The 14,364-nt window shown below is 32.4% G+C and overlaps 1 protein-coding gene across 1 annotated transcript; it reads left to right on the forward strand.

The window, feature by feature from the left end:
* The first annotated feature begins 2,930 nt into the window (after nt 1-2,930).
* Nucleotides 2,931-4,230, forward strand: LOC134687271 (uncharacterized). The gene is made up of 2 exons (XM_063547428.1): nt 2,931-3,051; nt 3,357-4,230. Exons 1-2 carry the CDS (start codon nt 3,025-3,027, stop codon nt 3,756-3,758), a joined length of 429 nt encoding a protein of 142 aa, XP_063403498.1. The 5' UTR covers nt 2,931-3,024; the 3' UTR covers nt 3,759-4,230.
* Nucleotides 4,231-14,364: the final 10,134 nt, after the last annotated feature.

Here is a 14,364-nt window from a genome sequence, read left to right on the forward strand (position 1 = left end):
TAAGTTAGCTTTCGCCTCTCCACCGCCTATCTAACTTCTTAACCACAAACATTGTAACATTTAACAGAGACGTAAATCAATTCTACACGCCACTCATAAGAACAAACCAGAATACAGCTTCATACTCTACCGCCTATCTAACTTCTTAACCACAAACATTGTACCAAAAACCATTCGTAACAGAGACGTTAATCAATTCTACACGCCACTCATAAGAACAAACCAGAGAAAACTTCATACCGACTCTTTAAAGACAGTTCTCTAATTTTTGTACTATTTAGTACATTTCCTGAGCGGTGTGAGAATCTATATTTCTCCAACACTTATTAAATTTTTTAGAACCAAAAAATACTGCTTAATTGAGACACTTCTTAATTTTTGCACATGTGCAGTTCATAAAGTAAGAAAGTAAAGTCCTGCATGGTCACAACGAACCTACGCCACATCTATATGCAGCGCCACGACATGCAATTTAGTCAAATCGCGGGTAATCTGTGGTCGTCGTACGACAATCGCAAGACAGTCGGACGACATTTTGAGCATCGTGGCGATGTCGTGTGTCGTGGGAAGAAAATTGGACATACACCTTTTTTGCTCTACTAAATTGAGTTCTGTGCTCTACTGATGGAGCCACGTGGTGCTTATCCATATAATTCTTATCAAGGAGCTAAATCGGTACAATTTAGCGATGTTACAATTTTTTCTTTAGAAAGTTTTTTTTTTTATGTAATAAGGACGCATGAATTACAAGTCATAAAAAAACATAATCTATTTTGGGTTTGAAATGTCCTTCTGGGGGATTCCCTGTTTTTCCCACCTAAAAAGACCCGAAATTCTGCATATTGGACTTTTATCCATTTTGATGGTTAAATTAACTATTCATAGGCGGATTTAGGGGGGACAGGGGGCCCGGGTACCCCTTTTTGGGAAAATATTTGGTTGCTTATATAGGGAATCACTGAAACGTGACTGGAGCGGGCCCCCACTTAGGTCAGTCAGTGGGCCCCCACTTATGAAATTTTCTGGATCTGGCCCCACTGCTATTGATCACACATATCATAATATATGTAAATTGAGTAATTGATTCAAAAGTATTTTTATTTTTCGTTTTAGTAGTAAATTTTATTCTGTCGGCACTTTTTGAAATCATTATTGGCCCTTCTATGATAAAACAATCTAATTAAAAACCGATCTCTCATGCTCCCGTTTTCTGATATGTCGCGACATATCAGAAAACGGGAGCATGAGAGATCGGTTTTTAATATTAGATTGATGATAAAAAAAATCCCGACAAATTGGCCCTACCTCTTAATGGTCATGCCAACTTTTCCCGAAACAATTTCGAAATAGTTATTATTGTTTAATAAATAACTAAACTCCTCCTATTTAAAAAAAATCTGCATTGTTTAATATAACATGGCCAATCATTGCTCGGTGTTCGATATTTTATTACAGTTCGGATATTGCACGGTTTAGAGAACTCAAGAAAAGAGAATAATTGACTAACATAACAGAGTGAGAGAGAAACATTGGTATTAAATAGAGAATACAGAAATGAAGAACTCTTATTCAGACCCTTATTTATAGGTACTTTAATTATAAACTACAAGCATTCCAAAATCATTTAAAAAGAACGCAGTTATTCCTACAAATAGTTCATGAACATCTAAATAAGAATAGTATAAGATTATGGTAGATTAGAAGCAGCTTAGTTGTAATATAAACTATTCTCAATGTGAAAGTATTTCACACGATTTTTTACCGACTGCCAACCATCCCCGTCTTCATGATTTCATGGGACTTTTTCAGTATGAAAAGTCCTGGATCCGGCGCTGATTCTGGTTGATTGAATCAAGAAAAACAATAGAAGACTTTAAGTAAAGGAGGTTAATGAAGAGTTTGAAATTTTCTATTATTTTTATTTTGGCTTATTTTTCTCTTTTCTAAATATTTTTTTTTTGCGCTTTATTCTGCAGTTTTTGTCCATTTAATTATTATCTATTCTGTAAAACCCAACGAGATCCTCGTATAAGGGGTGTGTGTACTAATATTTTTATTTCAATTACAATAGGACCATATCGAGTGCATTCTATAACTTCGTACTTATTAAGAAGCACAATCCTATTTTTGTTTATCATAACTATGTTTATCGAACATTGTCCTATTTTTTAGCCTATCCCGTAGTTATTATATATATCATACTGATACCTTGATCGATTTGCGACTTTATAATATACCCAACAGTAGTATTTTTAAAAGTCAGGTACCAGTCATATGACTGAATTGCGCAATAACAAAACAAACACATGGGATTGAATCACAATGATTTGTAGCATGTTATTATTTACAATCAGACAAAAGTAAGTAATAAACGACCAACACAATAATCAATAAATAACAAAAGAGTTCCGTGATCCTATTTGTAATAATTGTAATGCTGTAAATAATAAGAAAATTGATTCGGAATCTAACTACTTGATTTCTATACAAATTTTGGTGTGTGGGTATGATTTATTTATGAAACCCACAAATAAGTTATTAATTGCAGTTTAATTTTCATACACTCAAAAGTAAAGCCATTTTTAAGATGTATAAACGAAACACATGATATAAACCTTAAACGTGGAGCATTTAGTAGTTAATCAAGTTAACTTGTTGATTTATGCTGTAACCTCAGCCGCTTCATGAGACTTTCAACGTTTTGGTGTGGATGACGAAATAGTCACATGTCGTAATGTCGCTAGTGGGTGCACGAGTTCTATGAGTATATATTTAACGATTACTCCCTTTTATAAATGCGACTACTTATTTACCCATCTCAAAATAGAAATGGAATTATCCAGAACATGTGTTGCGTAGGATATTCTAATGTCAGATTTTTAAAAATCTTAAATTTCCCCAAATTAGTCATATATACTAATATTCTTGAACTTTGTGTAATGTACCAAAATAAGTACGAATAAAACTATCCTAAAATTGGCCGTCAGCCTAAAATAATTACATTATTAGACGTACATAACCATCATGGGGAAGCCATCAGATGTACAGAAGGTAAGAAAAATCGTGGAAATACTTCTTTTCTGTTTGTCAAATTCTTAAAAAAAAATATCAAACATAAAGGTTTGAGAAGATTACTACTATAATTTTGGGTATTTTACATAGTCCCCACATGCAAAGTTTCGAAAAATCCTATTTGCCTAAATATAACAATAAGTTAATTGTATACAGAATTTTTTTCCCCTGCGAAAAGTGCCTGTGATACTCCCAAAAATAAATAGATCACATTAGACTTTAATAAATAGTGCGAAACGAATTATTTAAAAAAAAATAATAATATAAGTTTTTTTTTTTTATAGACTAGAAGTTGTGAACAATACAAATGTGATTCGCTGATAGGGCAGCACAAGACTTTATATGAGCTACCGGATCCAGAGACTCGTGGAATATTCGTCATCAAAGAGGATGGAATTATAATATATGTCGGACAATCGGGTGACTGTATGCGTGAAAGAATGCTGAGTCATCTTTCAGGTTACGATGCCCAAAATGTTGGAAAATATTTAAAGACAATGACCAAGGAATATAGAAATGAACATGTAACTGTTGGGTGGGCCGCTGTAGATAATCCTAAATTTGAAGAACATCACTATTTGTCTTGTCTTGCTGAAAAGCAGAAGAATTGGCCAAAGTGTAATCTTAAGCGCGGAAGACCACCTGCGAGATCTCGATCGGAATCAAAGCACCAGTCAGAAAATTAACGATGTCATCACACCATTTATTAACTTGTGACATAACGTTTTACATTTATTGACAAAATACAACCACGTGGCAAAGTGACAACAAATATAGAATACGAAGGTCCCTAATGTCTGCTATTGGAAACCTATATCTGCGTTGTATGAATGAATGCAGATTTATGAATCTGTAATAACATTTATAAGGATAAAGACCATGGACATAAATGTGTACCTATTGCACTGTTATCTATACTGGTCATTAAGAAAATCAATGAAATGCTGTTAAACATATTTGACTGGTCTTCAAAAATTGACAACAACAAAATAAACCCATTTTGAAGAGATTTTGAATATGACCAAAGCACATAGCTATTATGTGTTTATAAAACTATGATAAAGCATATTCATTAATGCCAAATATTTTGCAACCTCATACCTTGTTAAATATGAATGATAAGAATGAAATAAATAAAGAACACTTTTAAGAATTGTTTTTGGCATGTGTCTTCTTGCAAACCACAAGAGTTGACTGAGATATATACATATGGCCACCGCAAGAGTTCTGCAGTCTGGCAGTGATATCACATTTCGAGAGAGCCCGTGTTCGTTCGGATGTGCGAGCTATATTAACACATATCCGTATATTCATGTCAAATTGGAATGGGGACTTGCAATCCTACGTCTATTGAAGAGAGAGAGCAAAACATCTGATGGTGGGCCGGCTATTGCACGGACACGGCAAATTTCTCTGTCCGTATACAAAATTACCGTTTTCCGCCATTTTAGTCTAGTCCATTGGTTAATGACCGATAGTTTGCCTACGGATCACCACGGAAGTCGTTGAAGTTTTTTTTAACCTAACGTACCGAGAGTTTGACACACTCTATACGCAAAGTATCGGATTTACTGTCCCCGTTCTGATCGGACGTTATATTCTACTAGTAGACGGGTTTTATTTTGTGATTTTATTTAACAAAATAGTTTTCTGTGGTGACCAATAATCTCTACACGACCGAGCACGTTTTGTATGAACCATGCTATTGTGGATATCGCACATTTGTTTGTGTGATTTTTAGTCGGGCTTATTATTCGATTACAGTGGCAAATATCTTAAACGCATTCAGAAAAATCTCATACATCTAACAAGAAATTATGTACACTCTTATTGCTTGTCAATAGCCGAAAAATGCATCTGTGTTTTTTTAATAAATTCCTATCCATACCATTCAGTCATCTCTATGGTTGACCAAGCTCTTTTAATTCTGACGCTCGAAACTCACAATCGGCGTAGGACATTTTAGTGAAAACATTCGGACGTATTAGCGAAAACATTCGGACGTTTTAGCGAAAACATTCGGACGTTTGAGCGCAAAAGTAGAACCCATTTTAGCGCCTGGTTTTTGATCCATTTGAGCAAAAATAAAAACTGTCAGTGCCCATTTTAGCGAAATATATTTTTAACCCATTATAATAAATCATATATATATAATGAATATAAAAATTTTATGGACTCAAAACAGCACGATATAGATCATATTATATCCAAATGTTAAAAGTCTGTTCTAATCTGGAATGTACATCCTAGATAAAATACAGCAAAAGGTTAAATCAAGTGTTAAAAGTCATTTTTAGCCTGGAATTCATATCCAGAGAACGTACCTAATGGGCTCTGGATCAGCATACCCTTGTACAATACTGTATATAGAATTGAATTTGGAAATATATTTTCTCTTCATCTTGTATAGATTGTGTTGCAAATTCATCTGTACTACATATTTTCTAATATGTTGTTGTTTGCAATTTGATAATACATGTAGTATCACGAAAAACGTAAATAGCTGGGTGACAACTATAAAATTGCTCAGTGTAATGGGTACGGAACGACTCTGGACCATTATTTGTTTATTGCTTATCGTTTTCTTAAGTAAGGTGGGTATTATTCAACCAGGTAAGTTTTCGCTAAAATGGTCTATCGAAAATACAGGTGAACGGATTAATCCGGCGCTAAAATGGGCACAGGACGTTTGCGCTTTTTAAACGACCGCAAAATTTGAAAAAAATTTCGTCGTATATTGCTATCACGTTGGCGTCGTCGTCTGCGTCGTCGTCGTCGTCGTCGTCGTCGTCGTCCGAATACTTTTAGTTTTCGCACTCTAACTTTAGTAAACGTGAATAGAAATATATGATATTTTAATACAAGGTTTATGACCACAAAAGGAAGGTTGGTATTGATTTTGGGAGTTTTGGTCCTAACATTTTAGGAATTAGGGGCCAAAAAGGGCCCAAATAAGCATTTTCTTGGTTTTCGCACTATACCTTTAGTTTAAGTTAATAGAAATCTATGAAATTTTGACACAAGGTTTATGACCACAAAAGAAAGGTTGGGATTGATTTTGGGAGTTTTGGTTTCAACAGTTTAGAAATAAGGGGCCAAAAAAGGGCCCAAATAAGCATTATTCTTGGTTTTCGCACAATAACTTTAGTTTAAGTGAATAGAAATCAATGAAATTTAAACACAATGTTTATGACCACAAAAGGAAGGTTGGTATTGATTTTGGGAGTTTAGGTCCCAACAGTTTAGGAATTAGGGGCCAAAAAGGGACCCAAATAAGCATTTTTCTTGGTTTTCGCACTATAACGTTAGTATAAGTAAATAGAAATCTATGAAATTTAAACACAAGGTTTATGACCATAAAAAGAAGGTTGGTATTGATTTTGGGAGTTTTGGTCCCAACAGTTAAGGAATAAGGGGCCCAAAGGGTCCAAAATTAAACTTTGTTTGATTTCATCTAAATTGAATAATTGGGGTTCTTTGATATGCCGAATTTAACTGTGTATGTAGATTCTTAACTTTTGGTCCCGTTTTCAAATTGGTCTACATTAAGGTCCAAAGGGTCCAAAATTAAACTTAGTTTGATTTTGACAAAAATGAATCGGTTGGGTTCTTTGAAATGCTGAATCTAACAATGTACTTAGATTCTTGATTATTGGCCCAGTTTTCAAGTTGGTCCAAATCGGGGTCCAAAATTAAACTTTGTTTGATTTCATCAAAAATTGAATAAATGGGGTTCTTTGATATGCCAAATCTAACTGTGTATGTAGATTTTTCATTTTTGGTCCTGTTTTCAAATTGGTCTACATTAAAGTCCAAAGTGTCCAAAATTAAACTTATTTTGAGTTTAACAAAAATTGAAATCTTGGGGTTCTTTGATATGCTGAGTCCAAACATGTACTTAGATTTTTGATTACGGGCCCAGTTTTCAAGTTGGTCCAAATCAGGATCTAAAAATTTTATATTAAGTATTGTGCAATAGCAAGTCTTTTCAATTGCACAGTATTGCACAATGGCAAGAAATATCTAATTGCACAATATTGTGAAATAGCAATTTTTTTTTATTAGAGTTATCTTTCTTTGTCCAGAATAGTAAGCAAGAAATATCTAATTGCACAATATCGTGCAATAGCAAGAATTTTTTTTAATTGGAGTTATCTTTCTTTGTCCAGAATCAACTTAAATCTTTGTTATATACAATATACAATGTATATTCACTTTTTACTACCAACTGATAAATTAAAATAATCTTTACCATTCAGTGATAACAAGCAGTTTTTTTACATCTTAATATTTAATGATGTATTTAAATGAGTAGTTATTGTTGCAAACTCCATTAGAAATTTTAATTGAGATTAGTTTTGGAATAAGGGAAAGGGGGATGTGATTAAAAAAAAATGGGTTCAATTTTTCTCATTTGAAATTTCATAAATAAAAAGAAAACTTCTTCAAACATTTTTTTGAGAGGATTAATATTCAACAGCATAGTGAATTGCTCTAAGAGAAAACAAAAATTTTAAGTTCATTAGAACACATTCATTCTGTGTCAGAAACCTATGCTGTGTCAACTATTTAATCACAATCCAAATTTAGAACTGAATCCAGCTTGAATGTTGTGTCCATACTTGCCCCAACCGTTCAGGGTTCAACCTCTGCGGTCGTATAAAGCTACGCCCTGCGGAGCATCTGGTTTACCTGTAAAACGATAGGACATTTGCGCTTCAAATACTATGGACATTTGCGCTGAATTTTGATTCACCTGTATCAAATTGACCGGACATTTGCGCTTTTTCCTTGTTGTCGTCTACCTGCAAATGAATTTAACTTATATTGATCATTAGTAAGACAAATGGTCCAGAATCCTTTCATGTCCACTATAATGAACAGTTCTACTCAACTCATCCAACTTTTTTTAAAAATATATATTTGAAGAGTATCATTTATGGGCTCTTATGTCGGCGCTAAAATGTCCCCTTGTAGTTAAATTTTTTCGCTAAAATAATTATGGTCTACACTACAGTACAAACAATCCTTCAAATGTATGGTGTATGTGTTTATATATAACATGAATTTATTAAGCGCGTAACTATTTAATTATTATTATTAAAGAACGCCCTTTTCGTGTTTATTGCAAGATTATGGATGTTTGAAAATAACTTAATGAAACGAATGACGTTGTTTTCCCATTAAACTTCAAATTCATACAACTAGTACATGCAGTAGTTATAAAGAATATTTATAACTTTAAATTAAGTAACTATATTGCAAAATTATTACATACATTGATTACTACAGCTAGTGTTTATTCAACAGTTTTAATTTTTAAAATTTGTTTTTGTTTATTTTGTTTATGTTTTTCTTTGTTATTTTTCTTAAAAAACAAGGACTGATACAGATATAGATTGATTGCTGATTAATGTTTAACAGTGTTTTCAAGTACATCGTGACTCCCATTTATTACTCCATGATTACTTTTGACATGTATTGTTTTCTGAAATGAATATTGCGTCACATACTTTGCCTGTTTTAATTAGATTAAAAACAAAAGAGATCCACAAATTTTTAATAGCTGTGAACTGAACAAACTGTTACAGTTAGCGTGTTGCTAGAGTAAATAAACATATAGTGTATTTTTAAAACACATTTGCTTGATCCGAAAAAAATACCATAAAAAGTTTTCAGCAGGCTTTGCCCATTATTAAGATGTGGCGTTCTGCCAGATATAAACATAAAATAGAAATATAATTTAATAGATGCAGATTAGAAAATAAATAGTTTGAATATCAAGCTTCAAAACGTACAAAATTTTTAATTTGTTATTAAAAGAAGATAGAAATTAAATGATCCGCGACTTTTTCATTTTTTTTTTATATATTTTTATTTAACATAACAATTAAACCGACCATAATATTTATTTTAAATTCACCTACATAGAAAAAATTCCGAAAAATAATCCCTGAGAATATTTCGCAATTCATTATGAAAAATGTGTGAAGTAGTAGTATGATGAGTCAGTTGTCAATTTTGCCGATATGACCCCAACAGAATTAATACATATGCATTCTGCAAGTCACATCAGGTCCTCATTGGTCATGTAGCTCTTGAAATGTTTCGGTTCATATGCATGGTTGTCTTTCAAATAGCTATCAAAAGTACCGGGCTTTTAATTTTGATACGCCAGACGCGCGTCTACATAAGACTCATTAAAGTGACACTTAGATCAAAATAGTTAAAAGACAAAACAAGTATAAAGTTGAAGAGGAAATATATCAAATATTCGGTTTGGGTTTTCCTAGTGCAAAAAAATCACGACAAGTGCTATGAAATCAATACAGTGCTGTTTTGATATTTTAGATCTCGGGATCGATCCACTACTGTTGTATTATAAGTCTATGACTATATCATCAGTTTAGTTGTTAATACTTCGGTACTGACATGGTCTATAACAAAATATTCTTAGATTGTCCGATTATATATTCAAAAATTATCTACAAAACTAATGTTTCAACTCCCTGAGACAAAGATGATCATAGATGGATTTGGCAATTATTTTCAGGTCCTTTCAAGTAATGTAGTTTTTAAATGTTTCGGTTCGTTTCAAATGTTCGTTTTTTAAGTTTTCCTGTTGAAGGTAAATCGAGTAAATTGCTGCGGACGCATGCAATTAATAAAGTGTTTTCATTTTTACATACTTCGTGGATACCGCTGCTGTTGGACTATCATTGTGCGATGGTATCATCATATATCAGTAGTAAATTAAATACTTCGTTACTGACATTACTTCATATAACCTACCGAATTAGACTTATCACGGGGTATGTACTAACATCCACATCACGACGGTGCCACATGTGTAATCTGTTTACCATACCAGAGTATCTACAAACACCCTATTTATGTCTAAAAGGGGTTCCTTAAATGAGCTCTTGCTTCAGATTTTTTTTGCTCTTGAGCTTTTTTTATTTCACAAAGCCTGCATTGTTATTACCGTTAACAGTCCTGTCTTTTCTTTGTGACGAAAAATTATAAGTCTGGTATTTTTTTTATAACTATATTTGATGGTTTGCCATGGCGTGACAGTTTATTTTTCGAATAAGAAGTTTGAATTTTCCTTTGTTGTCTTTTGCCTCTTTTTTATAAACACCCTTTCATAAACTGTCACTAATAAATTTTATACATTATTTAGAAACGAAGGTTTTAACCTACGCAGGCATACTCTTTTTAAAGTGGCTCTTGTTTTATATGTGAAATTGTAATATTATATAAATGTTTTATAAGAGGTGAGACTCAAATAAAATATTGTCTTGTCTTGTCTTGCATAGTTCAAGTTAGACGATTCGGCTAGTATTTCTATGTTAATTATGGTGATATAGCTCTATCGGTTCCTATAACTCTTCATGTCAAATATTCGTAATTGATCGTTCCTGATGATGGGAAATACAGAAAAGCGATTCAGACGCATGATATTTATAAAGTGTTGTTTTAATATTTTTTTCATCGTAATGTTTTATTTCAATTTTTATTTAGTTTGTCCCTCTATCCAACCATTTGATTTATACTGGTATGTATAAGTTGAGTTTAATGTATTTTCAATGAATACAACTTTGCCATAGCTATTATTATTCGGTCAAAACTTATACTATATATGTATCTCATTATATAAGTTGAGTGTTCAAATAAGTAACAAACATAGTCCTGAATAGAAATATTGACAAAGGTAATAATCATACTGTTGTAGTTTATTCATTGCGTGTGTGTATTTTGTTTTGTTTTGAAAACATAAATTTGTTTAGTGTGTTTGAGCTTTTGATTTTTCCATTTGATTAAGGACATTTCTTTTTAAATTTTCCTCCGAGTTCAGTATTTTTGTCATTTTGCTTTTATGATAACTTTTTAGATAAACGCGCGTCTGGCGTATTAAAATAAGAAATGTTTATCCTGGTATCCATGATGAGTTTATTTGTTGTTTAAAAAAAACCAATACTAAAATGTTTCCTTTGTACTTTCTGCATCGAGTTTTCTGCACACTGTGTTCTGTAAAACAAGAACGTATTCACGTCAATTTATGACGTTGCTGTAAGGAATCTTTTATTTATTGGAGAAATTAATGAATTTATTACTTATACATATGTATCATTTAAGATTTATACTTAAAGCAAGTACTTTTAACAAATAATCTTTTAGAGAGAAACGTTGGCATTGGGTCAAATTGGATTATCTCCCGTTCGATGCAAAAATTTCGACATTAAAATTCCGTAAAATTTATTACGCATATCGTAACATCAGCATAAGCTAAATTATACTGTAAAATTTATTAAGCAAATTAAGTAATTTTTGTGTTTTTATACTAAAAATAGTATTCAAAAACCTCAATCAAACGAAGGTGCGATACACGGAGGCGAGAACGACGAAAAGGAGTATCAAACAGAACAAGCTAGAGGAGAAAGTTGTCATCGTCATGTCCAATCTCCCATACAGACAGAGTTGTCGTCCTTTCCTGAACTCTGTCTGTATGAGATATTGCGTCATGTCCTCCAAACTTGCCATCCAATAACTGACTTATAAAATCAGTATTTTTTGTTTTTGATATTTGCCATGCTCGATTTCGATTTTTTTTGTTTGTTTTAATTGTTTTATGTTTCTTGGACAATTGTTCTTCTAGATAATTGTATCAAGTTTTGTATCGGGGTTATTACTGATGAATTTTTATCAGTAATCTTTGTTCATCCTTTACAACGTTTTTCACCACAAAAACGTCACTCTTGGTTCAAAAATGTAAAACTAGTAAAAGCCTTTGACAATTTGGTTGCTTGAAAGCTATCATATTTTGATCGAGAAAGAGCTTAGATAATATTTTTTTTCAACTAATTTCCAATTTTCGAACGAAGAAGACGTTCTTCACATATAAAATCCCATACTCTTTCGTAACTTGTCCCTTAGATGTTGAATATATTGGTAAACTAAAAATAATCCCACAAATGCCACAACGGACACTGGAGCGGGGGAACCAAAAAGCACTATCTTCCAATGAGTTTAGACTTCAAACTATCGGATTACAATATCGATGACCTCAATCCCATGAAAGTTCTTGATCACTGGAATGATACTCAGTAGGAACTTAACGTCCATCGCCAAGAGGGAATTTACAGAGAGAAACAACTGCTTTGATTCGATGAAGTAACACATATAATCACATAAAATTTGTTAATGTTTTAATTCATAAATACTCATACACGTTATGCATTGACTTTTGTTTTTGGTTTTAGTGTAATGATATTGACTTGATTAAACCTTTATTTACATATTGTTTTTAGTTTTTAGATACTTTTGTCAATTAAGGCAACAGCTCATTACCGATGTTCAAAAACGGATAAAGAACAATTAACAGGAAGTAATAAATTAATAAAAATCTATATAAGGTGCGGGAAAGGTCAATGGAAAATTGACAATGAAAGACATTACTTCATTCAAAACAGTATTTGCACAATAAAAGCGAATTACTTCATTATAAACAAGGTTGGTCAATGCAATCGACACAATTAAGTATGTGTTCCTCTTATTAAAAAATAAATGAAAGAAATACCGATCTGCTAGGAAAATTCATAATGGAAAGTCCTAAATAAAATGGCAAAATAGAAGCTAACACATCAAATGAATGGAACACAATTGTCATACTTCTGACATAATAAATAATGGATTAAACCTGGTTTTACAGTTTGCTAAACCTCTCACTTGTATGACAGTCGAATATAATTTCATTATATAGAAACAATGTGTTAGTAAAACAAATATATATTATCGGTAACAATGTAAAAAAAAATGGGATATAGCAGTTAAAATTGACAATGGAAATGTGGGTTGTGTCAAAGACACAACCACACGACCAGGCCAACAATAGGTCTTCAAAATAACGAAAAATCCAACAAATAGAGGCGTGCTTCAGATGGCCTCTAAACAAAAATGTGTACAAGTCCAGTTGAAATGAACGTCTCACCTAACTGTATAAACGTATAAATGAACTCATTTACAAAAAAACTCACTCGAGACTAGCAAAGGTCAGAGGCTCGGGATAGTCGCAAGAATGCCGCGTGATTAAACATATTTCTTGAGATCTCAACTCACACTTATCTGATGTTTTATTTCTAAGAACGCGTCCTTATCATGAATAGTATGGTCATATAAATATTTTTTCAAAGCAAGATCTCATATTCATAATCTTACCTTTTTATCATCATTAAATTAGGAATATCACTTCCGTTGACGTTTACATAAACAATCGAGTTAGTGGTGTAATGTAATGCTTTAAATTGAAGATTCAACAACATATATTTTAATCTTAATCGACAAGGGATACATGCAGTACAGAAAACGAAAGGGAACGTGAAACAATGTTAAAAGAGAAAGTTAATAAAAAAATTTTTTTTTTTTTATAGAAACACAATTTAGCTGATAAATCTCGGGATGTTTTAAAAAAAACCAAATAATTAATTTGATGTGATTTAATTTTCGCCATTTATCCCAATATACAGCACTAGAAATTTTTTTAAACACTGTCACGCGAGCTGTATCGATTGTAAACATGTGTTAATACAGTAAAACCTGTAGGCACAATGGCCACCTTTAGAACCAGAGAAACATGACCTTATACAAGAGGTGCCTTTTGATTTGAGGTTCAAAACTCAGAACAATACTACAGCAAGAAAAGACAGATTTTCGTTTAAAAGAGATGACCTTTGATATTTATTCGGATCACATTCGGTCTCCCATTTTGCTAACAACAAGAGAGAAACCCGCATAACGGTTTGGAAAAGGTAAACAAAGGTATTGATTACAAAAAGGACGAAGTCGAAGTCCGATTCTATTTAAAATTTGTACCCCAAAAAATGAATTGCACATATGTAGTTTGAATGCCTGTTGGAATACAAATTCACCAATATAAGAAATCAGTTTCTGATTTTAAAAAAAAATTATTAAAACAAATTATCAAAAAATCATTTAAGGTTAAATTTGAATGATTGAGTTTCAAATAAAGGCAACAGTAATGTACCGGTGTTCAGAATTCCGAATTCGAGTGAGAGAACACAAATCCGGGTTACAAACTAAAACCGAGGGTAGCTCATCAGACATAGAAGGAAAACAGCTGCCATATTCCTGAATTGGTAGAGGTTATTTAATGATTTTTCAACCGTGATTATCAACATGTACATTATTGTCATTGCATATAGTGAATATTGACTTCAGCTCAAATTAAACATTTATTTTATATAGATGAAGACACTTAACTAGTCTACGATC

This window comes from Mytilus trossulus, chromosome 1 (genome assembly GCF_036588685.1).
Source record: "Mytilus trossulus isolate FHL-02 chromosome 1, PNRI_Mtr1.1.1.hap1, whole genome shotgun sequence".
Lineage (NCBI taxonomy): Eukaryota > Metazoa > Mollusca > Bivalvia > Mytilida > Mytilidae > Mytilus > Mytilus trossulus.